Genomic DNA, 27,592 nt, shown 5'->3' on the forward strand with positions numbered 1-27,592 from the left:
GTAGTTCAGTTTATCAATCTTTTCATTTATGGTTAATACGTCCCATGTCTTATTTAAGAATTCTTTGTCTACCCTCAAGGTCATAAGGATTTTCTCCTATATAATCTTCCCAAAGCTTTATTTACTGTTTTACTTTTCACATTTACATATATAATCTATCTGGAGTTGATTTGTGTATGTTCAGAGATAGGGGTCAAGTTCCCTTTTTTTTTTTTTTTTACATGGGGATATCTATCTGATTGATTGCCATTTCAAGAAAAACCACCTTTCCTCACTTCTCTATAAAGACATCTTTGTCCTTAATGAATACCCAGATATGGGCGAGTCTGTTCCTGGTCTCTGAATTCTGAGACTTTTGCCTATTTATCATGCTCCAGTTCCATGCTGCACGTGTGTCCCCACCATCATCATCATCCCCATTTTCCAGATGAGGAAAATGAAGCACAGAAAGACTAAATAACTTGCCCAGGTAATCTGCCAGTTGATGGCAGAGCTGGAAATGGAACAAAGAGTCTGGCTTTTCGGTCCATATGTCCCTATAAATTTTACAGGTTTTCAAGCTGAAGGGTTCAAAGAACATCAAAATAGGCTTTGTGCGAAATCTTGGGAATAGGAATGCCAGGGCTGCACACGGTGGGTTGACACAACAAAGGGAGGAGGGAGGGTAGGACCGGATGCTGGGTGCTCAGCCCCACACGGAACAGCCGCTTCTTTCCCAGTTCCACCACTAGAGGGCGCAGGTAACTTAAACTCGCCAGGAACCTCCCTCCCTCCCGCCCCTAGTTACCTTTCAACCAATCATCAAATATTTACCCAAAGCGCTGCTCAAAGGGAATGTAAAAAGTTGCCCAATCCAGTCTCCACGCGAGGCTATGACAACAAAAACATGGAGGACTGATCTCTGTATTCTCAATATCCTCAGCGAAGAAAGAAATCTCCCACTACCTAATTTATCTTGTTCCTAAACAACTGAATACGAAGTTTCTCCTTAAATCTCTTTCTCTTCTTAGCGTAAACTAGATTTTTTTTTTTCTCAAACTAGATTCTTTGGCTCTACCCCTAATGGAAACAAGGAGCAACTGTTTGGCATCCTCATGGCAACCACTCTTCAGAGACGCTTGTAAATTACGAGGTATACAGCTATGAGATCAAACCTCCTTCTTACTGCTCTCAAAGATACAATAGTACTCGATTACATTTCACCTCCCTAGCAATGTACAGGTTTCTTTGGTCTCTCAGTAATTTCTCTATGTACTCCCCCCCCCCCCGCCATTTTTAAATTTATTTATTTGAGAGAGAAAGAGAGAGAGGAGGGGCCGAGGGAGAGGGAAAGAGGCAGACTCTCCACTCAGCACGGAGCCAAAGCCAGGCTGGATCTCATAACCATGAGATCATGACTGGAACCAAAATCAAGAGTTAGCTGCTTAACTGGCTGAGCCACCCAGGTACCCCTCCCTAGGTCCCTTATAAAGTGTAAAGTTCACAAAAGTGAACTTTGCACTCCAGTATTCTGTCCAGAGGGAGATTCACTTCCTGATTGATTCTTGAATGTTACCCTCTTATACTTAAACCATATGCAATCATTCAATAAAATAATTCTTCTTTATCAACCCGATAAAGGACAATATAGTGATTGAAATAACACAATGACACAGCAATATAGAATATACTTAATATTTTCTTTAAAAATGCATGCAACACTGCAGTGGTTTGGGGGATTGTTGTTATTTTTCATTAGTGGTATAATTTTGAGGTCTTTGAAAACCTGATTAAAATCTTTTATTCACCAGCAACTTATGGACTGCCCGTTACATGTAAGACCAAGAACAAGATGTTGCAAGGAAGACAAATGCAGACGCAGATCCTGCTGTTCAGACTAATAGTAGCTGACTCATAAAATGCTTACTATGTCCTCGCTACTATGGTCATTCCTATTGTATAGCTTAAGAAAGTGGGGAACAAGGAGGTCACTAGTTTACTAAGGTCACACAGAGTTAAAGCAGAAGCAGAATTTGAATCCAGCCACCCCAGACATGCAAGATGTTGGGCTTAACCATTGTACTACACACTGCCTCTCATCATAACCCAATAAGATAGGGATAACTGGCATTCAATCATTCATCACATATTTATTGAGCAACTACTACATGTCAGGTACCAAACTGGAGCTGGGAATACACTGACAAGCAAGAAAAGCACAGCCCCTGCCCTCATGGACCCACAGTCTACACAGAGAGCATTACAGGAGTTTAGCAGAGAAAGAGTACCCATCTTCGAGGCTAGGGGAAAGAACCATAGCCTTACACTCTCTGTTCCATCCCTCCTCAACCTTGTGGAGAGAAAAGGGGAAGCATTTGGGATTCAAAAACAAGGACAGAGTCAGGAATGAATAGACCTTTCAGGTTCCTGCTGACCTAAGACTAGTTTCTCTGTTCACCTTTTGCTCAAGGAATCCTCAATCAATAAGTGCCAAGCACTGAGCTAAACCCTGAAAATTCATCTGTGAATAAGCCAGGGTCCCTGCCCTCCAGGAGTTTATAATCTAATGGCACAGAGAGATGAGTAAGAAATGCCAGTACTATGTACTAAAGCCAGTGATAAGAAACAGCACAGAATGAGATGGGCACTATGGGGGCTGGGACCAGACACCAAGGAAGTGACATCTATTCTGAGTGACACAGTACAAACTGGACACGGAAAAAACTGGAGTTAAAAAGGGGACGGGAGGGTGCCTGGGTGGCTCAGTGGGTTAAGCCTCTGCCTTCGGCTCAGGTCATGATCTCAGGGTTTGGGGATCGAGCCCCACATCGGGCTCTCTGCTCAGCGGGGAGCCTGCTTCCTCCTCTCTCTCTGTCTGCCTCTCTGCCTACTTGTGATCTCTCTCTCTGTCGAATAAATAAATAAAATCTTTTTTAAAAAGGGGGGGGGGACAGGGTAGGGGTGCCTGGGTGGCGCAGTCAGTTAAGCATCTGCCTTTGGGTCAGGTCATGATCCTGGGACCCTTGGATCCAGCCACACCTTAGGCTTCCTGCTCGGCCAGGAGCCTGCTTCTCCCTCTCCTTCTCCCTGCTTGTGTGTGCACATGCTCCCTCTCTCTCTGCCAAATAAATACATTCTTTTTAAAAAGAGAGAAAAATAAAAAAAAAATTTTAAAGGGGAGGGACAGGGTGAAGAGTGATTCAGGCTTGAAGGAAAAACTTACACATATGAGAGAGAACCTGGGATTGAGAATGATTCTGGTTTAGAGAGCTGTGCCAAATAATGTCACTAATTTGCTAAATTCCTTCCTCGCTCATTTCCAAATTCAGGAAGGGATGTGAGTATGGGCACAACCTAGGGCCAAATTCAATCACCGCATTTCGATAACCACAGAGCTACAGTCTAATTAGGCTATCTAATCATCGCAGGTGCTCATATGCTTCTCTTGCCATTCAGTCTATCAGCAAGGCCAGTGCTAGGCTCCAGAAGAATAACAGGGCTCCTCTTGGCTCCCCAGAGGAGTAGTGGAGACAGTGTTTTCCATATCTCTGAATCCCACACAGAATCCAGTTCAGGGCTTCGGGAGCACAGAGGTACCATTGTTCTATATTCTACTAAAAAAAAAAAAAAAGAACGAAAAATTCATCTGATGACATAATTACTGTCTTGACCCACATCCTCTGCACTGCCCATTCCTACTCCCAGTCCCTCCAGTGTCGTGCATCAGGGCACTCCTCCCTCTTTAGACTTTGCCACTTTGAAATGCCAAGGAGCTCTATGCAGATAACAGTACAGCTTTGTGGATAAAAGCAGAAGCTTCAGATTCTGCCTAGTCGGTGGGATCCTCTTATTAGCTTTCTGATACAGAACAAGTCACTCAAGCTGTGGCAGCCTCAGATTCCTCTGTATCTAAACTGAGAATAATAACAGTTCTTTCACTGGGATCTGTTGAGTGAACGTAACCAGGTTAAGAATAGTAAGTGAGATAGTCTATGTAAGGATATTATCCCGTTGCTTGCTATATAAAATGCATTGAATAAATAGTAGCCGTAGTAGAATGTTGCGGAGGATATCCCAGCCTAGAGGCAGAAGTGGATGATGCTGGTTAGGTCACTGGCTGGAGTCGCAGCAACCCCCACCAGCCCAGACAGCTTCCAGTGACAGGCTTAGGACAGGACGCCTGTAAGAGATCCTCCGTCCCTCGAGACTCCTTCCACGCCCAGACTTCGGAAGGCATAGGCAACCTGCGTCACCAGCCCAGCCCGCCGCTTCCTCTCCCCGACCGACACATGGTGGGAACGTGAGGGGGCGGGGCCGGACTCCGCGTTGCTGGGCCAATCGCCCGGTGGGAGGCTCCCAGCCAATGGCAGGGGCGCTCCAGGGCCTTGGGGGTGGGGCCACAGAGAGGAGCGGCGGCGTCGTAGGTCACTGGGCGGCCCGGGGGCGGGGCCCGCGAGGCCGACGGGGGCGGAGCGGCGGAGGCCTGAGCAGTCAGAGTGGTGATGGCGGCGGCTGTGGTGACGGCGGCAGCGGCGGCCCCGGCCCCGGCGCCGGCAGCCGGAGTGGATGGCGCCTCTTCGGTGCACTGGTTCCGCAAAGGGCTGCGGCTCCACGACAACCCTGCGCTGCTGGCGGCCGTGCGTGGGGCGCGCTGCGTGCGCTGCGTTTACATCCTGGACCCGTGGTTCGCGGCCTCCTCCTCAGTGGGGATCAACCGATGGAGGTAAGGGGGCCCGGAGCGGGGTCGTGGGCCCAAGGGGAGCGGCCTGGCCTCGAGGGCGCCCGGCGAACAGCCCTGGTCGCCCCCGCCCTACAGAGAGGGAAGCTCTGCCCCCTCCACCCCACCAGGTCCCAGGGCCGGAAAATCCCGTCCTGAGGAGGTGAGCCAGGGAGACGGAGCCGGGCCTCCAGAGGGGAGAAGCCGGGACGAGGGAAGCGGTTAGTCATCTTGGTAATGGCCTGGGTGGGCCAGGGCCTGGGCCAGGGCTCCACCTCTGACAGAGCGCGTTTGCACTGTGTATTAGTCCCTTGGGGGCTCACAGCATTCCTGTGGTTTGACCAGAGATCATACTCCCCATTGTACAGGTGGAACTCCTGAGGCCTAGAGCCGCAGAGTGGGCCTGCCGGAGGACTTGAGTCAGGGAGTGGCAAAGCAGGGACTCCTGGTCTATGGCTCTTCGGGGTGTGCTCAGGGAGCGGAAGAAAGGAGATCCTGGGATGGGAGGACAGGGACGGGTTTCTGGGTTTCTGAGTTGGTAGCACAGCGGGTGCTTCTGGCATTCTTCGAGAAAAGAGGCTGTTGCTGGGCTCCCGAAGGTCATCTGTAAGCTTCTGGTTTGTTTGAATCCATCTTTTCACCCATCCTGGTTTCCTTCTACCAAGACCTTCCTGCCTCTGGAGGTGTCTCGAGACCTGAATTAGCATTAGACAAGGCAGGTGCCCTCTGCCCTTTTATTATGAAGACCCCAAGGGCTTGTCCAGTTAGAGGAACTTTGTGTCCTGAGCTAGAGAGTAGTACTTAAACCCATTTTGAAGAATTCCCTCAACTGCTAGCTATGAGCTCACTAGTTAAAAAAAAGAGAGAGAGAGAACGAAAGAAAAAAAGAAAGGTAAAGAAACCAAAGTATCACTTCCTTCCTCCTGTTCTCCTGAGATTGATTTTAAAGGACAGTTGAGCCACTAGGGATTACACTGCCTGAGGTTAGGGAGCAGGAGAGCTGTGATAATCAAGAAGATCCTTCTTTGATGATTCCCAGGAGATGCAGTCAACAGAATCATGGAAAAGGATTAACAGATAGGTAGCTGATGTCCTTTCTCTGTAAACAGTGTGTTTAAAACCAAGGCGTTTTGAAACATCCTGTACCCTTCTCTCTTTAAAACACCTCGCAGCTGTCCTTTGGTTTGTTTGCATTGTTCTGGGTGATATTTGCCTGCCCAACGTTGCACTGATGGGCAGCGTTATTTCCAGGATATGGTAGCTATCAATACGCCATTCTTTTCCTCCCGGAGGTGTGTGCCCTGCTAGGAAAGTGAGTGCCCCTAGCAGTGGGTCTATTAAATGCCCCCTCCTGCCCCATTTATATAGAGAGAACAACTAAAGATAGTCCTGTGGAGAGCCTGCCCACACAGTTTTCGGGCTGCTCTATTGCTCTGCCTGTGCTCCAGTTTCTATAGATAGGAGGTTGGATTTGACAAACATCTTCAAAATGGCCATCCCTAGCATGGACATTAAACCAAGCCTTAGACTTTGCCCTCTGTTTATGGCAGTGTGCCAATTAGAGCAGAGTAAATAAATCTGACTACTTGCTTGTTACATTCTCATGAAAGAGGTTTGGTTTTGTTTTACCAGGGTTGGGGGGACATTGCATAGGCCTACCTGCACGTTTGTGATAGTGGAGATTAAAAATGAACAAGGGGCGCCTGGGTGGCTCAGTGGGTTAAAGCCTCTGCCTTTGGCTCGGGAGCCTGCTTCCCTTCCTCTCTCTGCCTGCCTCTCTGCCTACTTGTGATCCCTGTCCGTCAAATAAATAAAAATCTTTTAAAAAATGAACAACAAAACCTCTGTTGCTGATTAAACTCAGGTTTGCTACGTGTTTATGGATTTTTATGGGTCTCTCTTTTGTGACTGTGCCTTTGAGCAAGTGAAGGAGACAAAGGAATGTGGCAGCTCAGATGCCTTAGTCAAATCCTAAAGTCAGAGGCCATGTAAGAATGTAGATATTAATTGAACAATGATTTAATGGGTGCCTAGTATCTGCCAGTCACTGATCTGGGCGTTGCTAGAACACAGCAGTGAACAAGCAGTTGTGTCCAGAGCTCCTAGAGCCTGCATTTTAGTAGAGGGAGACAAGTAAACAACCATAATTTAGCAGAACTAAATACCACGAAATAAATAAAATAGGAGACGGACTAGAGCAGCATCATGGGAATCGCTAAAGGATCTTTAAAAAATGCCTGACTCCGTCCTCCCCCAGTTTTGATTTAATGGGTCTAGGCTATGGCTTTTTAAAGCTCTCATGTGCGATGAAGCCTGAGAAGCACTGGACTGGACTGAGCCTGACAGCTTGGGAAATGGGTTGCAGTGCTTTGCCAGGGAGGCTAATTAGCTTTGGCATTCAGAAGAAAGGGGTGAAAAAACACAAAACAGATCAAATATGATTAACTGCTTCTGGGCCTGGAAACAGACCCGCTGCTGCCACCCCCACCATACTCTGCTCCCACGATCAGACTCAGGGCAGAGCTGCGACTGTTTGACACACATTTGGGGTTTGCAGGAGTGACAGAGCGAGCTGTACCTCCCATAACTACAGTCTTTGTAATCTTCGGTGGCTGTGTCTGAACTGGGAGTGATCTGAGACAAGTGTGCTGCAGCACAACATCCTAGCTCTGCAGATATGTCAGTTGCTGCCTCTGAGAAGCCTCCCTAGAAAGGGTGGGTCATGGACCATCTGCAAGAGGTTGGGGGTAATCAAGATCTCAGATGTCTTCCTCCTGCACTTCTTACGCTAGCTCCTGCACAGCATTTTTCAGCAGATGAATCCGATTAAAATAACCATGCATAGCACTTTCCAAAGTCAAAGAGGACAGAGAAAGGCAACCAAGAAATATGTATATTAGCAGAGCAGAAAGGCTGGCATACTCCTTGCCTTGGTGGTAGTGGGAAGCTGATGGGCTAATTGTAGCTCAGTGAGCCTCAGGACTTTTTTGTCAAGCACTAGTTGGCTAAGCCCTTTGCCATTTTTCCGAGCCCCACCTCCCCCAAATTTGCTCTATGTGGAAGGAGGTACTGCAGTAAGAACCACCCAAAAGGCAGGGGGCGGGGGTGATCAGCTTCTAAATTTCAAAATGGTACTCAGTGTGGGTTTTCATTGCCTTCCTCTTGCTCCTGCAGCTTCGACTGGTGTTGACAGTAATTTATTGCACCCTTCATTTACATCATTTTCTCCCTAGCTCTGTGCTGCCTGTGCATTCAGGAGCTTCCAGGACAGGAGGAATTGGTAGAAATATTAGGCCATATAGCTCAGAGTTAATAAATGAGGTGAACTAGGAACTCCAGTATGCCTGGTGAGAACAATGTGTCTCTCATCCCAGTGCTGGGAGCTAGTCACTGAGAGAATGTCGATTTGGTCGGGTCTCGGTCAGCAAGCAGGGGATTGAGAACTGTAGTCTATTGGGGAAGAAATCAAAGTTTCTCTGAGCTGTTCACCCAGGTACTCAAGAGAGTCATTTCGCTGTTCTGCTGCTGAGGAACGTTTCCATGTGCTGAAAGGGGAGGAAAATCTTCATCTTTTTCTTTGAAATTAGGAAAGAATAAATCTGTTTTTAAGTGAGTGATACTTAGAGATCAATCCCTGCTATGGATTGTGAGTTTAAGTCATCCTTTTCCATGGGGCTTATGCTGTCTTACTTAGATAAATTAATTTCTATTAATATCCTACATAGCCAGTCTGGGCCAGCCTATGACATCATCATATAGTTAGATAATCTTGGCTTGATGCAGAGAAACTTGGTCAAGGGCAATTTGGATCCAAAAAGAGTTCAGTAGTGTCCTCCCTTCTCCTATGAACAGCAAAGCATTCCTCAACACAGAATCTGCCATCTCTAGGGAAGGTCTTCTCTAAAGATCTGCCTGTCTTATTCTAAAGGGCTAGCTAGCCCCGTGGAGTGCCTGAATGACAGAGTCCTTTCTGTATTTTTGGAAATCCCTGTTTGGTCTTCTCTAGTGCTGTGTGCCTCTAGCTCCAGAGCACTTACATAATGTAATTCAGTTGCACATGTTGTCTAATCCTAAGGGTGAGCTTTAACTGCTCGCACAGGACCGTGTGCTCTGAATTTTGGCCATGTGAGCTCAGCTTGGAGCTGCCAAGAGTGAGCTGCCAGCCCTAAATGCCACCATCTCCAATGCCCAGGCCAGTTTTCTTTAGAGTCTACCCTCACTGGAGTAAAGAGAAACTGGCCATGTGGAGAGGAGGGCTCTAAAGGAGGGCAAAAGGCCCACAATTCTCTCCAGTGAAAGAATGTACCCACCTGCCCCAGCGAGCATTGACCCCATAGCAGCGCTGCTTCTGTTTCTTTGGTGTTACGCCAAACTGTCACCTGGCAGTCAAGGCACCATAGCAGTGGCTTCTCTTTCTCTGGCTGCCTAGGGCTGGGGCTCCCAGGGGCCTGTTGCCTTTTATGGGGGCAATCCTTAAGCCTCCTTTTTGAAAAAGCCCAGTAGGGCTGGACTCAAAAGGGAAGTTGGAAGTAACAGATCATATCTAGAGCACCAAAGAAGAGGCAGAAACCAGAATCTCAAAGAGAGAAAATTTAGTAGAAACAAATTAGAAGCAAAGAAAAGCAATTTATAAACAGAAGCTAGAAGTGAAGTGAAGTTTCCTAGAATAGTGCTTGTGAAACTTTAGTGTGCACGAAATCACCAGTTTGCTAAAATGCAGATTCCTATCCTGGAGGTCTGAAATTCTGCATTTCAACAAGCTTCTGGGTGATTTACCGCTGTTGAGCCTCAGAGGAGCAAGGATCTGGGGGCAAAGGCATTGGCTGCGGTTCTCTTTGATGGCTGCGTACTGGACAGCACAGCCTCAGTGCTCAGGCAGTAAGTTCTGGTCAAGCAGTGGAGGCTGGTGGTTAAGAATGCAGATGCTGAGCCACACTGCCTGGTTTGAACAGTGGCCATTTACTAGAAAATTACTTGATAACTCTGTGCCTTCGTCTCCACATCTATGAAATGGGAATAATCATAGTATCTATGTCCCAGATCTATTCATGAAGGAAATGAGATAACATATATAAAATAAGTAGACTAGTGTTCAGTTCATTGCAAATGCTGATTAAATGTTAGTTGTTGGGTGGCTTTAAATGTTAGTTGTTGGGTGGCTCAGTGGGTTAAAGCCTCTGCCTTCAGCTCAGGTCATGATCCCAGGGTCCTGGGATCGAGCCCTGCATCAGGCTCTCTGATCAGCAGGGAGTCTGCTTCTTCCTCTCTCTCTCTCTCTCTCTGCCTACATGTGATCTCTCTCTCTCTCTCTTTGTCAAATAAATAAATAAATAATCTTTTAAAAAATGTTAGTTGTTGCTGTTATCATTACTGTCATTTGGTTGCAGAGTTCAGAGTTGGGCCTTTTGCTTCCAGCCTCAGCTGTAGACTTTGAGAAGTCAAAGAAGAAAAGGGCTCTCCCGGGGTTATCTGACTTACCGTGCTTCAGAGACGCTTACTTCGGAATTTCTCCTTTTAGTAAATGAGGTCTAGAAATAAAGCTCTGGGGAGGCAGCTGGATCCTAGCTCTCGTGTGCATGTCAGTCTTATTTATAGCTTCAGACTGAAAACCTATGCAGCCTGGTGGCCTGTGAGGGTGGAGACCAGCGTGCATGGCAGGGACATTCCTGATAGCCTTGGACGGAGGACCCTGTGCCCTGAATTTAAGTTGGAATTTAAGTTGCCAGTTACATCCAGGCATTCTCCCCAGCAGAACCCAGGTTTCAGGTGGAAGGAGGCTGTTCACAGAGGTCTCTCCTCTTTTCCTCTGGAGAAGAACAGTGTGGCCTGGGAGGAGGCCAACACAGGTGCAAGTGCGTCACTCCCGTCACTCCCGGCTTCGCTTTCCTTTTCTGACGGTGTCAGTTTCTCAAAAACGAAGTCACAGAGGCGGAGCTGGTGGTTTCAGAAAGCCACAGTCTCCCATCTCCGCCTCTCCTGGAGAGTCTGTGCAGGCTAGCAGGATGCTTTGGGCTAAGCGTGGGACTCAGCTCCTGCTGGAATGTGGGTCTGTGGCATTCGCTGCCGTGGGAGTGTCACGTTATTGACGTCAGAGACAGCAGCAGGGACTGGTTCTAGGTGGCAGCCTGGGAACAGGAGCTGCTCCTGTAAGTCTGCAGCAGTCAGGGGGTGCGATGTGCTGTAGAGGTGGCACAGGGCTTCATTGTGTTCAAAATAAAATCTAGTGATTTCCGTGGTTGACAGAGATGGGTGGGAGATGGCGAAGTGTAGATAGCAGGGGTGTCTATGAACCAGGCCGACCTGTCAGGGCTTAGTTCCTGCAGAAGTTCCAAATGTGCGTGGATTACCTATACTCAGGTTTGTGGTGGTCAGAAGGGGGTTCCAAACACTTGAGGTCTGGTGGAATCTCAGCCCCTGAGTCCTGTCTGGTGTGCCACTGAAAGGCTTTAGAGGTGGGGGCATCTGGGTGGCTCAGTGGGTTAAAGCCTCTGCCTTCGGCTCAGGTCATGGTCTCAGGGTCCTGGGATCAATCAGCCCATCAGGCTCTCTGATCAGCGGGGAGCCTGCTTCCTCCTCTCTCCCTGCTTGCCTCTCTGACTACTTGTAATCTCTGTCTATAAAATAAATAAATAAAATCTTAAAAAAAAAAAAAAGGCTTTAGAGGTGGGGCACAGCTTCTGATCACAGCTTTGTCGCTTAATAATTATGTCCTTAAGCAAATTAATCATCCTCTCCGTGTTTGATTTTACTCATCTATAAAATGAAGACAGCATTTCCCTTCAAAATGTATTGAAAGAATTAAAAAGAAAACATGCTTAAAAAGCATAAGCAGATAGATAATAACATTGATGACACTGTTTGACTCTGGGGAGGGGAATTAAATTCCTGATGGATAAAGGGGAGACTTTTTACCATGTACCTTTTTATAACTTGAATTTGAATTACATAATTATCTGTTTAAAATGCTAATTTCATTTAATTTAAAAATTTTAAAAATAAAACACATGTTGGAGTGCCTGGCTGGCTTAGTGGGTAGTGGGTAGAGCATGCAACTTTTTTTTTTTAGAGAGGCGGGGAAGTGAAGAGGGGCAGAGGAAGAAAGACAAAGAATCTTTTTTTTTTTTTTTAAGATTTTATTTATGTGAGAGCGATCGTGAGGGAGAGCACAAGAGAGAGCGTGAGTGGGGAAGCGGAGGTGCAGAGGGAAAGGCAGAAACAGACTCCCTGGTAGGCAGGGAGCCCAGCACAGGACTGTGGGTCCATGCATGAAACTGAGCTGAAGATAGACACTTAACTGACTGAGCCACCCAGGCGCCCTGAGAGAGAGAATCTTAAACAGGCTCTGCACAGGGCCTGGAGCTCAACCTCACAGCCCTGAGATCATGACCTGAGGCAAAATCAAGAGTCAGACACATAACTGACTCAGCCACTCAGGCACCCTGAGCATGTGACTCTTGATTCGGGGTTGTAAGTTTGAGCCCCACATTGGGTGTAAAGATTACTTAAAAATAAAATCTTTTCAAACAAACCAACAAATAAACACGTCAGGGGCACCTGGCTAGCTCAATCAGTAGAGCCTGTGACTCTTAATCTTGGGGTTGTGAGTTTGAGCCTCACATTGGGTGTAGAGATTACTTTAAAAAAATAAATAAACTTAAAAAAAATTTTTTTTAATAAAACACATGTCACAAAAAGGTACTGTTAGATTTCTCAGAGAGGTGGTTGTGCCTAACTGAACAGTAGATAAATGTTTGTGGTCAAATATAAATAAATAAAACACCAAAGCCACTCAGCAAATGCTATTTCCTTTTCCACAGTGATCCAGTTCTTAAGGCTAGGCCTCTTAAGTACCTGGGGGTGCCCACCCCAGCCCCCACCCCCAAAAGCATGTGAGGATATCCTATAGAGATGTACCTTCTAAGGCTTTCTCTCTCTTGGGATGAGAATCTGGTGGCCAGAGCCCTGGAGAATGAGCCCCCCACCCCCCTGCCAAACAAAACCATGGGACCTGGGGACCCAGCCCAGGCTGTGGGGCTGTAGCAGTAGACGTCTGTGCAGCCCGAGGCAGGGTTACAGAGAGGCAAGGTGGACCAAGGTAGATTGGCTTTGCCGGGGCAGTCCTGTTCCTCCCTAGCAGGACCTCAGGCTACTGTGCCACGGTTTGATTTTCCTTTCTTAGCAATCCTAGGAGATAGGTGCTAACATCGACTCCATGTTACAGATTAGGAAAAAAAAAAAAAAAGAAAGAAAGAAAGAAAGAAAAGCTAAATAGGTTAAGTAACTGCCCAAAGTCATGCAGCTAGGAAGTGGCCAAGCCAGAATTTCAGTGGAGGCAGTGCTGATCCCCCACCATGTCCTGGCTGGAGGACCGTACTAATGATGCACCAGCATCTCCCTGCTCTGGCAGGAAAAAGACTGCCTCTTCTAACATTATCACTAAAAGGCCTGTGTGGGCTCCGCAGGTTCTTACTTCAGTCTCTGGAAGATTTGGATACAAGTTTAAGGAAACTGAACTCTCGCCTGTTTGTAGTCCGGGGACAGCCAGCCGATGTATTCCCAAGACTATTCAAGGTAAGTGTGCCAAGTCCTAGAGAAGACGGGGAGATTCTGTTCTCTGGACTTTCCCCCACAGACTGAATGAGGTGATGTTCTGACTCAGAAAATGGAACCAGGCAGCACTGGTCTGTAGGGAAGTTGGGAGCGAAGCTGATCAGTTTGCCCACTTAGAATGGAAACTGGGTTAAGGAAGAAATTCTCTGAAACCAGTGTCTTGTTGGAAGGTTCCCAGCTCAGTCCAGACAGGGGATGGGGCAAGTTACTCCTCCCCTGATGCCACTGGCTTCCTCAGATGTTTTCTTGGCTCGAGCCAATGAGATTTGTTAGGGCTCTTCCTATGCCAGGAGCTTGAGGACGAGATTTCCTTTTTAGCACGGGGTGTTTCCTGTCTTGCTATGCTCTGTTTATTGGGGGAAAAAATCAACCTTTTTGAGGGAACTCCCTGCTTCCCCCCGCAACCCTGGGGCAAATGTTGATAAAATCTTCACTTGGGTACAATATAGGCTTCTGTCTGTCCTACCAGGTAGCCAGCCCACCCCCCGCCCAACCGCCTGCTCCAACCCTTTTCTTGATAAAGCACACTTTAAGACCCAGAGGCAAAAGTGCTTGTGGACAGAGGGCTCTGGGACAGTCTCTCCTCGTCCTCAGCAGTGCGGGATCGTTTTCATGCCCCTTTCCGGCCCAGCTCCTTTCCCTGCCTTTCCTGGGGGAAAAGACCAGAGGGAAGATCTGATGTCAAGGCAAGCAGCTTAGGAAATCTTTCATCATTCACTTCACTTCCCCAAACTCCCCACACAGACACATACATTGAAATCACATAGTGCTGAAAATAGCCAGTGTTCTCTGAGGGCAGACTAGGAGTCAAGAGCCGTTCTGAGTGAGTGCTTTAAATACATGAATTCTCACAGCAGCCCGTAGAGGTATGTGCTGCTGTCCCTGTTCTGCAGATGAGGGAACAATAACTCTGGGGTCGTGAAGCCCAGAGCTGATGGTCTAAGATTCAAGCCCGGGCTCTCTGGCTCCAGATTTGGGCTTTTAACCTGCACACCATTAAACACATTTGCCAGTCTTCACCCTCTGCTTTGTCTCTCCCTCTCCTCCTAGCACCTCAGAGGCCAACCAGTAACAGCCCAGAGGTACAGATCGATCATTTATTCAGTCGTCCAGCATATAACGACTCTCTCCCCGTATCTTTCTGCGGTTTCCATTATCCGCTGTCACCTGGAGTCTGGTAGCAGATGATCCCCCTCCTGACATAGAGTCAGAAGGTCCTTATTAGCTTCACACTGTGTCCTAACACCTGTGTCCCTCTCGCTTCCTCTCATCACAGTACAGTGTAAGGTGCAAGACTGGGTGTTTTAAAAGAGTGACCACATTCACATAACTTTTATTACAGTGTGTTTTATAATTGTTCTCTATTATTACTAGTCTTGTTAATCTCCTGTGCCTAAGTTATAAATTAAATTTTGTCATAAGTAAGTATGTGCAGGAAAAAACAAAGCGCTCTGTGTGGGGTTCAGTACTGTCTGCAGCTGCAGGCCTCCCTGGTGGCCTTGCAACGTGTCCCTGCAGATACGACTACCATATATTTATTGAGCTTCTACTATGTCCTAGGCCCCCAGTGAGGTACTAGGGTAATGATGAGACAACATGGTTTCTGCACTGAGAGTTCACACTCTTAATGGAGGAAACAGGCAAGTAATGGGCAACTTCACTGCCATATGGTAAACACAGTGGTGGGAAAAGGGCAAGATGCGGGAGAACCCTATGGAAAGCGAAGGCCAAGGGAAGCTACTTGGAGAAGATGGCATCTAATAATATTTTTATTATTATTCACCGATTTATGAGTTTCTGACCATGTCATCTATATGAATTTCTAAGCATGGAACTTGGCTCTTAGTAAGGGCTCAATAAATGCTTAGTCCCATTATCCAGGATGAGGGATAGCCAGCCCTGCTCAGGACAGGACTGAGTTAGGTCCAGGACATTTGCCCTAGGAGTTTAGAGAATTAAGGGACCTTGACCAGAGACTTGGGTTGGAATGTGGTTTTCTTCTTGCTAGTCATGTTCTAGGGCTTTTTGTGGGTTATCTGTACAACCTTTTACTAGGCCAGCTTTCTCCCAGCATTGCAAGGAAATCTAAAATATTCTACTAGAAAAGACTAATGGCTTGGAAAAGAATTCCCTTCTTCTTTAATATGTGGCCCTTCTGGTCTGATTTCTCTGACCTCTGGACTAAGGATTGTATCTCCTTCCCCAACTTTTCTGAGAGCTAGAGCCTGTTAGCTCTGTTTGCTACTGGCCTCGGGAGTGTTTCTATGGAAACCATTAGGACACTTCACATAGCACAAGTCTGCCAAGAAAACTAAGCCAGAAGTGTGTAGGGCTCTGAAGAGCTCTGGGAAAGGCATGCTGGGCAGGAGGGAGGCAGTGATCATTTCCCCCACTGTCTCTGCCAGTGACTCAGTGCTGCTTTCTGGGACTAGCGGCTCCCCTGGGAGCATTGTATTTATAGTCTTCTGCTGCATTCTCCTACCCCAGGGACACAGCAAATGTACGGGGCTACCCACCTCTCTCTTGATTCCACTAGCCTCAGGCTCCACTCTTGCCATGCTGGGGGCCTCACCTCAAAGGCTTCCTCAACCCTTGGGAATCTCAGATTGTTTGCTTTCTAGTTCAAATCTCTGTCACTAGGGGTCGGTGGGGAAAAAAAGAAATCTCTGTCACTAGTTTGTTCTGTAGCCCATTCTGACTGGTCTCTAGACTCCTTTCTTCCCAGGAAGGAACTGAGTCCTCAGCTGCATTCTCCTCCCCAGACAGTGCTTAGCATAATAGATTCTCTCCCCACAGGAATGGGGGGTGACCCGCTTGACCTTTGAATATGACTCCGAACCCTTTGGGAAAGAACGGGATGCAGCCATCATGAAGATGGCCAAGGAGGCCGGTGTGGAGGTGGTGACTGAGAACTCTCATACTCTCTATGATCTGGACAAGTAAGACTTGGGTCCCAAGGGTCAGGTTGCCAATTGTGGGAGTTGGTGGTTTCGGCCCCTGCTGAACAGAACTCTGGGAGATTTACCAACAGAGCCACCTGGCACATGAAGTATGGCATTTTCTAGAAGCCAGAGGGGAATGGGCCAGATTTGGGTGCCTGTGGAACAGATCGTAAAGAGCTTTCCCTGGTTTGGGTGCGAAGAGGCTTCCTAGGGCCGAGGGATGAAAGCAGTGAGAATCCCCATACAGGATCCTCATAGATGTGCTCCTAATCTGCTGTCCTATCCCCTCCTCATGCTCCTACTTATGTTCTGCTCTTGGAAGGCTGTTCTGTCACCTCAGTGGACCCTGCCTGTTAGCCCCTTCCCAACAGAGCTCTGTTCTCATAGGTGCTGTTTCTGTACCTAATACGAGCTCCCTGGGCTCCCTGGCTATCTGGGTTTCCAGGCCATGCATTTAGCTGTGGAGCAGGAGGCTCTAGAGTTCCCTGCAGGAGCCAGTAGCTACAGAGTAGCCTTGTTCCCTAGAGATTGGCCTCTGCTTTCAGAGCAGAGGAAACCCTCTCCTCCCCTTCCCTGGCAGAGCTGTCACCCTGCTGCTGCTGCTGCTGCTGCTGCTGCCGCCGCCGCCGCCGCCGCCGCCAAGCCAGCAGCCGTCACTGTTCCCTGCCCCCCTCTCCCGGACCCAGCGGCTGCCAGGGAGCCAGGTCACACATCTCTGCACGTGAGCTAGTTCTCAGGAGAAGCCGCTGGGTATGGAGCTCCTCCTCCAGCCACGTGCCAGAGGACTTGGCGGGTGCGGGAGGTGGGGGGAGGTGCTGCAGAGGCTGCAGCCGGCCTTATTGCCCCACATTGAACTCACCCAGCCGGCCAGGTCTTGCGTAAGCTGCCTATTGGCCAACAGGAGAGCCCTGAGTGTCTGGATCCAGACCGCCCCAGTGCATTCTGTAGAAACGGCCTTGATTCTCCTCCTCAGTCCTGTATCTTCTTCTCTTACCTGAATGCAGCTCTGTTCCCCTTGATCGTGAGAACAGATTTTGTAAACTGCCAGACACCCATTAAATAGTGGTTGCTTTTAACCCCAGTCCCAGTCTCTGATCCAGGAAGGATAGGCTGTTCTCCACCTCTCTGTTCTAATAAATTGGGGCCAAGAAGGCAATGATTTTTCAACAAAAGAACATGCTTGCAGCTTTTATCAAAGAACTTCCTGAAGGCTTACATTGGGTTAGAGAGAAAGGTGCCATAGGGATTCCCATGACTTGGACACACAGGCTGAGTACCAAGAAGGCTAGTGGGGACTTTTCTGTGATTAGAGAGATATGGTCAGTCTCTGTCTTTAGGAGACTCCACGTCGACACCAGGGAACCTGGAATTGAGTCCCAGCTTTGGCCCTGCCTTGCTCCATTACCTGAGGCATCTGCTCCTGCTCTCTGGGCTTCATTTTCCCTCTCGGTAAAATGGAGATGTAGCCTCCCTTGCCCCTTCCTTTCCACTTAGGGGTGGGACCCTTAAGTGGATGAGGAAAGCCACCCTCTAAGCCTTCAGAGTTTGGGCTCTTTTCTGGGTGGGCAGGGACCTGTAATGAAGGGCCTTGTGCATGACGGGAGTTGTGCTTTGGGATTCCCAGGATCATTGAGCTGAACGGGCAGAAGCCACCCCTTACCTACAAGCGCTTTCAGGCCATCATCAGCCGCATGGAGCTGCCCAAGAAGCCCGTGGGCTCCGTGACGAGCCAGCAGATGGAGAGCTGCCGGGCGGACATCCAGGAGAACCACGATGACACCTATGGCGTGCCCTCCCTCGAGGAGCTGGGTGCGTACTTCCTACCCAGAGCCCCTTTGTTTGTAAAACAACTGACCAGATTTTTTTGTCTTTGTCAAAGTGATGCATATTATCCATGATGTAGAAGATACAGTAAAACCGGAATGGAAATAACAGTCACTAGGACCCCACCATCCAGAGATAGCCACTACTCATTTTGGAGCATGTCTCTCTAGTCTTTTCTGTTCCTACTCATATATGTAATGTTACGTTTCTAATTTCTGCTCCTGTTTTTGTACTTTTCTCACTCAGAAGAAATAGGCGCAGTCTAGTGCTGGCATCAGTGGGCTCCTCAATACTAAATTAAGTAATGTTGCTTCCACTGGAAGGGGGGGGTCTGTCAGCCCCTCAGGTTACTGACTATACCCTCTCTTTCTTTCTTTCTTTTTTTTTTTTTAAAGATTTTATTTATTTATTTGTCATAGGGAGAGAAGTGAGAGCAAGCATAGGCAGACAGAGTGGCAGGCAGAGGCAGAGGGAGAAGCAGGCTCCCTGCCAAGCAAGGAGCCCGATGTGGGACTCGATCCCAGGACGCTGGGATCATGACCTGAGCCGAAGGCAGCTGCTTAACCCACTGAGCCCCCCAGGCGTCCCGACTATACCCTTTCTCCCCTTCCTCCCCTAGTCCCCATTTTTTGACCCAAATAAACTTATCCTTTCACACCTGAAAGCAGCAATCATTGCCAGCCAACCCGATAGGGCAGGCATACAGGATTGTTCTCTTGTGCCTGGACTGAGGAGTGGCTGCGATAGGGAAGACAAGGGAAAGGACAGGAAAAAAAGTCACAGGGGAAGGAGAACCAGGATGGCCTGGCAGATGCCCAAGTGTTAGGGTGATCTGAGCCCCAGCAGCACCAAGAACACATGGTTCAGTTCCCACAAAGCTCAAAGACCGTACCGAGGTGCCAAGACTTGCTGAGCTATCACTGAAATGGCCTGACCTCTGGTCCTGTGACCTTCTCCTCCTCGCGTAGGGTTCCCTACTGAAGGACTGGGCCCCGCCGTTTGGCAAGGAGGAGAGACAGAAGCTCTGGCCCGGCTGGATAAGCATTTGGAACGGAAGGTATGGCCCCCACTTCTGGGACACAAAACTTCGGGGGCTAGCACCCAGGAAGCAGGGGATGTGAGGGTCAGCTTCATGGCCTTTAGTGCCTCTTAGCTCCGAGTGCTTAAAAGTGAAAAACCTTCCTGGGGCAGGAACAGCAGGAATGGTAGCTACCATTCAGTGAGTGCTAACCACATACTGGTCACTGCATAAAGTACCTACTTGCACGGTTTCCTTTTGTCTTGTCAACATCCCTGCAAGGTAGGGGTTAAGCTCTTTCTTTGACAGGTTAAGAGAAGGTAAGTAACTTGCCTGAGGTCACACTGTTAGGAAGTAGTAGACTGAGATCCTGTTCTGTGTGATTCTAGAACTTACACTAGATTTCAGGTTCCCCTTACTAAGAGGGTAGTTGGTCAGTGAAGTCCGTAAGATTAATTTCTTTGTGTTTATGTGTCCCCTCCTCACCTTTTGCTGGGTCCGCACCAAGGGATCGATTTCCATTTGTTTGGACACAGAGAACAGATGGCCCACCTCCCAGCGAAGTGGGGATTGGCAAGGGAAGGAAAGAGACCCAGGACCCAAAGGCACTCCTGAACAGTGTCACATGGCTTCCATGACCATGGAACTAGAGGAGCAGAGAAGGTTCTAGTGACTGAGTTAGCTGCTGGTTTCCTGCCCACTGTTGCTGGTTTGTAGACCAGTTCACAACCTTTCATACTCTCAGATAGGTAGGCATTTGGCCCAGCAGCCAGGTGATAACTATCGAACAAGGAAAAATAGGCAGATACATAGGAAAAATGCTTCCCAGCCCTGGAGGTGCCTCACCAGCAGTGAAAACGTGCCACAAGCCCCACCTCCCTTAGGCACAGAGGCCTTGATGTCCCTATCTGGATGTTACCTTCAGCCAGCCCCACCGACTGAGAAGGAGGAGACTAATGCCCAAGGGCTATGGGCAGGACCAGCTTTCCTTTCCATATCAGTTTGAGGACATAGGCCAGGCCAGGAGGCAGAGTGGTGGAGGTGACAAACGAAATGCAGGAGTAGAGTAAGACAAGTATAAAGAACTAACTTACAGGGGCGCCTGGGTGGCTCAGAGGGTTAAGGCCTCTGCCTTCAGCTCAGGTCATGATCTCAGGGTCCTGAGATCGAGCCCCGCATCGGGCTCTCTGCTCAGCAGGGAGCCTGCTTCCCTTCCTCTCTCTCTGCCTGCCTCTCTGCCTACTTGTGATCTCTGTCTGTCAAATAAATAAATAAAAATCTTTAAAAATAAAAAGAACTAACTTACAGCCTTGTGGGTTATCATCCCCCTTAAAAGCGCTCGGTGGAGGGCTGCCCCTTCAGTCCCCAGTCAAGGGCTCCTTTTCCATGTACCCCTGGAGGGTCTGCTTTGTCATGGGACCCTGTGTTAGGATCCTTCAGACTCTCTGGTGGCCAGTGGGAATATTGTGTCCTACACAGCCGGGAGAAGCAAAGGGGGCTGTGAGCAGGAGTGTATGCTGCTCTGAGGAGGTTTATTTTAGTCTTCCGTTTTCTTACTCTGAAGTGAGCATCTATCTACTCATGTCAAGATGGCTTAGCTGCTGGAAAGACTGCTCGGTGAGGCAGGTATGGAGTCTGTCTCCAGGAGAGTAGGTTATTACAGATGATAGGCATGAAACAAGGAATTACAATGTACTCTGGGTGAGGAGAAGAGCAGTTCAAAGGGTTAGGAGAGCAAAGAGCAAGAAAATTCTATTAATCAGTTCGTATTTGCAAACTGACTTTTGAAAAGGGTGTTTTTGAACTCACATAACTAAGAGTCTAAGTGTAGCCTTTAGGCGCAGCTGGACCCAGGTGTCTGAAGAATGCTACCGGGGACGCACTCTCCATCTCTCGAGCTCTGCTTCCCTCTCGCTTAGTTCATTCTCAGGTAGGCTTTCCTTCAGCAGTGGCAAAGTGGTCCCCAGCAGCTTATTTTCCATCTGCTTAGTGCACCAGAGGAAGTGGTGTGCCTCTTTCCCAAAAGCTCCTGGAAAAGTCCCGAGGAGTGTTTTCACTGGCCTGACTCAGTCACCATGGGTGGGGAAGGGGGGTGCTCTCCCTGGCTGGAGTTGCATCCTGAGCCTGCTCCCAGAGTCCGAAGGGGAGCTTAGCTCCACTTCGCTCACTTGGGCTGAGATTAGGGAAGGCTGGATCCCTGCAAGAAAATTCAGTGCTATCACCGAAGAGGGGAGACAAACCATGTGATCTAGGGTAACCCAAGGAGAAGGAGAAGAGCAGTTACCCAAGATAGTAGATGAAGGCAAGCATTTCTTTATAAATTATCCCCATTTTTCGAGACACCTGGGTGGCTCAGTGGGTTAAGCCTCTGCCTTGGGCTCATGTCATGACCTCAGGGTCCTGGGATCGGGCCCCGCATCGGGCTCTCTGCTTCCTCCTCTCTCTCTCTGCCTGCCTCTCTGCCTACTTGTGATCTCTGTCTGTCAAATAAATAAATAAAATCGTTAAAAAAAAATAAAGTACCCCATTTTTTAAAAATTTATTTGACAGACAGAGATCACAAGTAGGCAGAGAGGCAGGCAGAGAGAAGTGGGGAGGGGAGAAGCAGGCTCCCCGCTGAGTAGAGCCCGATGCGGGCCTCCATCCCAGAACCCTGAGATCATGACCTGAGCTGAAGGCAGAGGTTTTAACCCACTGAGCCACCCAGGCGCCCAAGTATCCCCATTTTTAAATGAAAATGGAATGACAGAACAGCAGCATTTTGCAGCCTTCAGTGATGCCGTGTTGTACATTAATGACTGTTGACCCCATAAAGAGCTCTAGGCAGGCATTCTGTCCCCCAACAGCCTTGTGGAATCAAACGTGAGTCCATTCCTTTCTCTGGTACCAGCCACCAATTTGCAGGCAGTGTACCATGAGTGTGCAAACAGCAAAATGCAGACTTTGAGAATCAGTACATGTCAAATGGCCTGGATTCTTCCCCCAAAAAAACTGCAAGGGAAAGAAAGAAATGACCGAAAATATGTAGACTAAAAGAAACTTAAATAACACACCATAGTCCCATAGATGGCCAGGGCTACACAGTAGTGCCTAGGGATGCATGTGAGGTTGAAAAAACCCCACTTAAAAATGCAAGGAACAGGGCACCTGGGTGGCTCAGTGGGTTAAGCCACTGCCTTTGGCTCAGGTCATGATCTCAGAGTCCTGGGATTGAGTCCTGCATCGGGCTCTCTGCTCAGGAGGGAGCCTGCTTCCCTCTCTCTCTCTCTCTGCCTGCCTCTCTGTCTACTTGTGATCTCTCTCTGTCAAATAAATAAATAAAATCTTAAAAAAAAATGCAAGGAACAGGGGCCCCCAGGTGCCTCAGTCAGTGAAATGTCCGAGTCCGGCTCCTTGCTGGTCATGGAGCCGACTTAAGATTCTTCCTCTGCCTCTGCTCCTCCACCCCTCTAAAAAATGCAAGGAGTAACTGAAAAGATAAAGCCCTCCCTCCAGATGTGCTTTGCCAAACTAGAAAAATGTCAACATTTTTACATAAAGAAGTGATTATTATAAAAGTTGGGTGAGCGGTCACTTGTGAGGCCGGGAAGGGACGGTGACTAGGATAGGTTTCTGGGGCGGCTGGCAGAGTTCCAGTCCTTGAACTTCGGTGATGGTTGCATGAGTGTTTGCCTTAGAATAATTTGTTAAGCCACACATCCATGTTACTTCCGTATGTGTATTTTACTTAACATAAAAAGGCTTTCGGAGGGAGGTGCAGAAGGGCGTGAGCAGGCAAATATACCTAGTGTTTGGCAGAGGCACTTAACCCAACACCTGAGGGGCTACCTGAAGAGGAAGGGACTGTTAGGTTGAGACTTGCAGAGAGAGTCAGAGGTAACCAGGGGAAGGTGAGTGAAAAGCAGGACAACATTCCAGGCCGAGGGATCTGCGTGTGCAGAGGGCCGCGAGAGCATGGTACTTACAAGAGAGTGACAAGAGATGAAGCTAGAAAGACAGGCTCACCCAGTGGGTTACTTATAAGTGATTTGCAATGACGTGGATGGAACTAGAGGGTATCATGCTTAGCGAAATAAGTCAATCGGAGAAAGACAACTATCATATGATCTCCCTGATACGAGGAAGTAGAGATTCAGCATGGGGGGTTTGAGGGGAAGGAAAAGAATAAATGAAACAAGATGGGATCGGGAGGGAGACAAACCATAAGAGACTCTTAATCTTACAAAACAAACTGGGGAGGGGGTAGGGAGAGGGTGGTTGGGTTATGGACATTGGGGAGGGTATGTGCTATGGTGAGTGCTGTGAAGTGTGTAAACCTGGCAATTCACAGACCTGTACCCCTGGGGCTAATAATACATTATATGTTTATTAAAAAATTAAAAAAAAAAAAAGATTGGGGCTCTGTCCTAAGAGCAACAGGAAGCCCAGTGCAGGACGGTGTTCTTGAGCCATTGCCCTGCTCCCAGTATGGGGATGGAATTAGAGGGGGCTGAGAAGAGAGGCGGGAAGGTCTGCTGGGAGGCTGTCACGGTTGTCTAGTCTACATTTTAGCCTGAGCCAGGTTAGTAGCAAGAGGGCTGGGAAGAAAAGGACAGATCGGAGGAGAATTTGAACAGTAGAATTGACAGGGTTTGGTGACAAGGAAGTCAAAAGGTGATTGCCAGGCCTCTGGCTTGGGCATCCAAGTGGGCGACCATGCACTTTCTGAGAGAGGAATGCCCATGGAAGGGTGATCTGAAGACAAAAGCTCTTATTTTGAGGGGCCTGGATGGCGGTCAGGCAGAGCTGCTGGCAGGGAGCTGGCTGGAGGGATCTGGGAGTCTAGCGAAGCAGGAGCCGATCAGTCCGAGCTGGAGCCACCAACGTGTCGATCCCCTGCATGGAGGTAGTGTTGGGAGCTGTAGTGCTGGACATGCCTCCCCAGGAACGCAGTTGAGTCGGGGCCCAGCACAGAGCCCTGAGATGCCAACGCTGAAGGGGTTGGGAGGGGAGGCAGCCAGCCATGTGGGAGGCAGCCAGGAACATGTGGAGACCAGAGGCCAAGGGAACAAAGGGTGTGGAGGCTGGAGTAGGGTGAGTTGTGCTGAGAGGTCCACAAATAGCCAGGCAGACGCCTGCAGGACTCCGTGGCATGGAGATCACCGGGGCTCTGGTGGGAGCCAGCCTGGGGGGAGCAGTGAAGGCAGAAGCCAAGAAGTGCCTCTGGCTGTGGGACATGGGCTTTGGAGAGAAGAAAGCAGACCGAACAAAGGTCCACTGGCTTCCTAAAGGGCCTTTTTTTTTTTTTTCTTTTGTTTTCAAAGAAACAACATGATTTGCCCAGTGTTACCGGAGTGGAAACTGGAGTGGGAGAGATGGAAGGTGCAGGGGAAGGAAGGGGGAGGGATTCAGAGCCAGGGGAGGCCTTGGCCTTGGGCAGAATCACTGGAGAGGGAGAGGCGGTGGGGAGGGGGAGGCGTGGACACAGTTGAGTTTGCAGATTTGGAGGCTAAGAGTTGAGTTTTTCAGCTGAAGGTTTGCATTTCAGCAAGAAAGGAAAGTTGTCTATTGAGGGGTGGTGGGGAAGTGTGGAGGAGGAGGCCTGCGGAGTTGTCAAGTTTGAGAAGGAGGCATCACAAGGAGAAAGAGGGTGTGAGGAGTTAAGGAAGAAAAAGTTGGCAGCTGGAGATGGAATCTGGAGTTGGAAGCTACGTCCCCCCAGCCCTAGTTCTTAGCACCTCTGTAACCCCAGAAGAGCCACATAACCGAGCTTCGTGGTTCATTTTCAAGAGGAGGTACTGATAAGTGCTGCCCCAGTGGGTTGTTCAGACCCCACGGGAGAAGCCACGTAACCATGAGCCGCGAAGTAAAGCGCCAAGTACGCCAGCACCTCGGGGTTGTTCTCTGCAACGTCCAGGCCTTTCCTTTCTTCACCTTCTCCTCCCGCTGCAGGCCTGGGTTGCCAACTACGAGAGACCCCGAATGAACGCCAACTCCCTGCTGGCTAGCCCCACGGGCCTCAGCCCCTACCTGCGCTTTGGCTGCCTCTCGTGCCGCCTCTTCTACTACCGCCTGTGGGACCTGTATAAAAAGGTGAGGGGGCGGCGGGGCCACCATGCCCTGTCCCCACTTGCAGCCCCGCGGACCAGCCTTCTGGGCCAGTCAGACACCCTGCAGAGGGTTGGCGGGGACCGGGTTGTGGATTCTAGGGGTGCTTACGTGTGTGTATGGTCCAGAGAAGGTGGGGGGTCCACATCCAAGACGTGGCAGAGCCCAGCACCACCCAAACAGCTGATCTAAGTAATCTCCAGGTTATCAAGTAGAGCAGGATGGGCCGAAAAGCTGAGCTCAGGGTGTGACCCTCGAGGTGGCAGATCTGCCACGAGCAGGTGGATGGGGGGGCAAGCACTCGGGCTGGGAGGCAGGGAGGGCAGGACTGGAACCAGTGCTGAGCAGAAGAGCTCAGCAGTCCTCTGTGGGGCTGGTCCGCAGCATGTAATCGGGGAGTCCGGGAGCCGCTGCTCTCTACCACTGACGAGGAGATGACCTGGGCTGAAGGCAGGGCTGTCCTCTGTGGACTGTAGGCCAATAACCCTAAGGTGGTGTGCCTGCCCCCAGAAGGAAAAGAGAGGGACACATCCAACTGTCCACCTTCAGCAGGTCGCCCTTCCATCTGTGTTGTTTCATGCTATGTCCCTGTCCTTGTCTGGAGCAGGATGGGGTGCCATGGGGTGGCTGTGCCAATTTGAAATCTTGGGATTTCAGGAAGGTCATTATTTGCAGGGAGGCCTGGGCTGATCTTTCAGTTCCTTCAGACCCCAGATCCAGGCTGTCATAATCACTTATTTAACCAGAATCTAAAGTGAACATTTTTTATGCACTGATGGGAAAACTCCCTTTGACTCTGTAGAAAGTGGAGCCAAGCAGGGACCCTTGAGGGCAAGGGTGGGCCAGGCCTGAGGAGTTGGGTTCCCGGTGCCCACAGCCAGGGTCTGGGGTTTCAGACTGCGGGCACGCTGGGCCACTGCGAGGGCATAACCCCTTCACATGTCTATGCCACCACATTCATTGAGGCTCCAGATTGCTCTGTGGGAGAGATCTGAGTGACCCGGCGCCGGGGGCTGGGCGAGTGTTACATCCATGTGCTACCCCACCCCCCAGGTGAAGCGGAACAGCACACCCCCCCTCTCCCTGTTTGGGCAACTCCTGTGGCGAGAGTTCTTCTACACGGCAGCCACCAACAACCCCAGGTTTGACCGCATGGAAGGGAACCCCATCTGCATCCAGATCCCCTGGGACCGCAACCCCGAGGCCCTGGCCAAGTGGGCCGAGGGCAAGACAGGCTTCCCTTGGATTGACGCCATCATGACCCAGCTGAGGCAGGAGGGCTGGATCCACCATCTGGCCCGGCACGCCGTGGCCTGCTTCCTCACCCGCGGGGATCTCTGGGTCAGCTGGGAGAGCGGGGTCCGGGTGAGTCTCTCTCAGGGGAAGCAGGCCCATACCCTCTCATCAGGCCCAGCAAGGGTAGCCCTCTTCTGGCCTGGGGCATGGGGTGGGATCCCTGGATCCAGGGGATCCCCTCCAGATCCCTCTTGTCTTATCAGCAGGAGGGCTTTGGCTCTCTTTCCTCCATGGGGCGTGTGGTAACTTGGGGAGAACCCTAGCAGTAGGTCCCCATCGAGGCTGACTGTCCCACCCTCTCCCCATCTAGGTATTTGATGAGCTGCTCCTCGATGCGGATTTCAGTGTGAACGCAGGCAGCTGGATGTGGCTGTCCTGCAGTGCTTTCTTCCAGCAGTTCTTTCACTGCTACTGCCCTGTGGGCTTTGGCCGCCGCACGGACCCCAGTGGGGACTACATCAGGTAAGGATGCAGTCCAGGCTGTCTGGCTCCTGGCTGCTGGGACCAGCTCCTAAGATAAGATAGTCTTGGCGGGGGGCGCATGGGTGGCTCAGTCCTTAAGTGTCTGCGTTCGGCTCAGGTCACAATCCCAGCATCCTGGGATCGACTCAGCAGGAAGCCTGCCTCTCCCTCTCCCTCTCCTACTCCCCGTGCTTGTGTTCCCTCTCTCTCTGTCTTTGTCAAATAAATAAATAAAATCTTTAAAAAGTAAAACGTAGATACCTGTGTCCTTTGAAGGAAAGTCGCAGCATGCTGACCTGCTGTCCAATGCGTGTTTCAGGCGCTACCTGCCCATATTGAAAGGGTTCCCCTCTCGATACATCTATGAGCCCTGGAATGCCCCTGAGTCCATTCAGAAGGCAGCCAAGTGCATCATTGGTGTGGACTACCCCCGGCCCATCGTCAACCACGCTGAGACCAGCCGGCTCAACATCGAGCGAATGAAGCAGATTTACCAGCAGCTGTCCCGCTACCGGGGACTCTGTAAGGAGCCACTACTCCCACCCCCATCCCCTCCCTCACTTAAGGGACGCTCCTGTGGGCTCAGCGGGGATTTCCAGGTCCTTCCTGCAGAGGGAGACCAAGTACTCTCTTCTCAGCTATTAAGTTAAGGGGTGC

The 27,592-nt window shown here is 49.6% G+C and overlaps 1 protein-coding gene across 2 annotated transcripts in view; it reads left to right on the forward strand.

The window, feature by feature from the left end:
* The first annotated feature begins 4,442 nt into the window (after window positions 1-4,442).
* Window positions 4,443-27,592, forward strand: part of LOC132008221 (cryptochrome-2) — a 36,416-nt gene continuing 13,266 nt past the window's right edge. The window contains exons 1-9 of one of the 2 annotated variants that reach the window (XM_059386660.1): window positions 4,443-4,702; window positions 13,159-13,267; window positions 16,103-16,245; window positions 17,873-18,057; window positions 19,041-19,129; window positions 25,022-25,162; window positions 26,231-26,542; window positions 26,784-26,935; window positions 27,255-27,457. In XM_059386660.1, coding sequence (XP_059242643.1) covers window positions 4,482-4,702; window positions 13,159-13,267; window positions 16,103-16,245; window positions 17,873-18,057; window positions 19,041-19,129; window positions 25,022-25,162; window positions 26,231-26,542; window positions 26,784-26,935; window positions 27,255-27,457 — 1,555 coding nt within the window. In that variant the 5' untranslated portion in view covers window positions 4,443-4,481. Of the gene's footprint in view, window positions 4,703-13,158; window positions 13,268-16,102; window positions 16,246-17,585; window positions 17,698-17,872; window positions 18,058-19,040; window positions 19,130-25,021; window positions 25,163-26,230; window positions 26,543-26,783; window positions 26,936-27,254; window positions 27,458-27,592 lie in introns of those variants that run through there. The other variant, XM_059386661.1, reaches the window with a different exon arrangement.

The sequence above is a fragment of the Mustela nigripes genome, unplaced genomic scaffold (assembly GCF_022355385.1).
Source record: "Mustela nigripes isolate SB6536 unplaced genomic scaffold, MUSNIG.SB6536 HiC_scaffold_76, whole genome shotgun sequence".
Lineage (NCBI taxonomy): Eukaryota > Metazoa > Chordata > Mammalia > Carnivora > Mustelidae > Mustela > Mustela nigripes.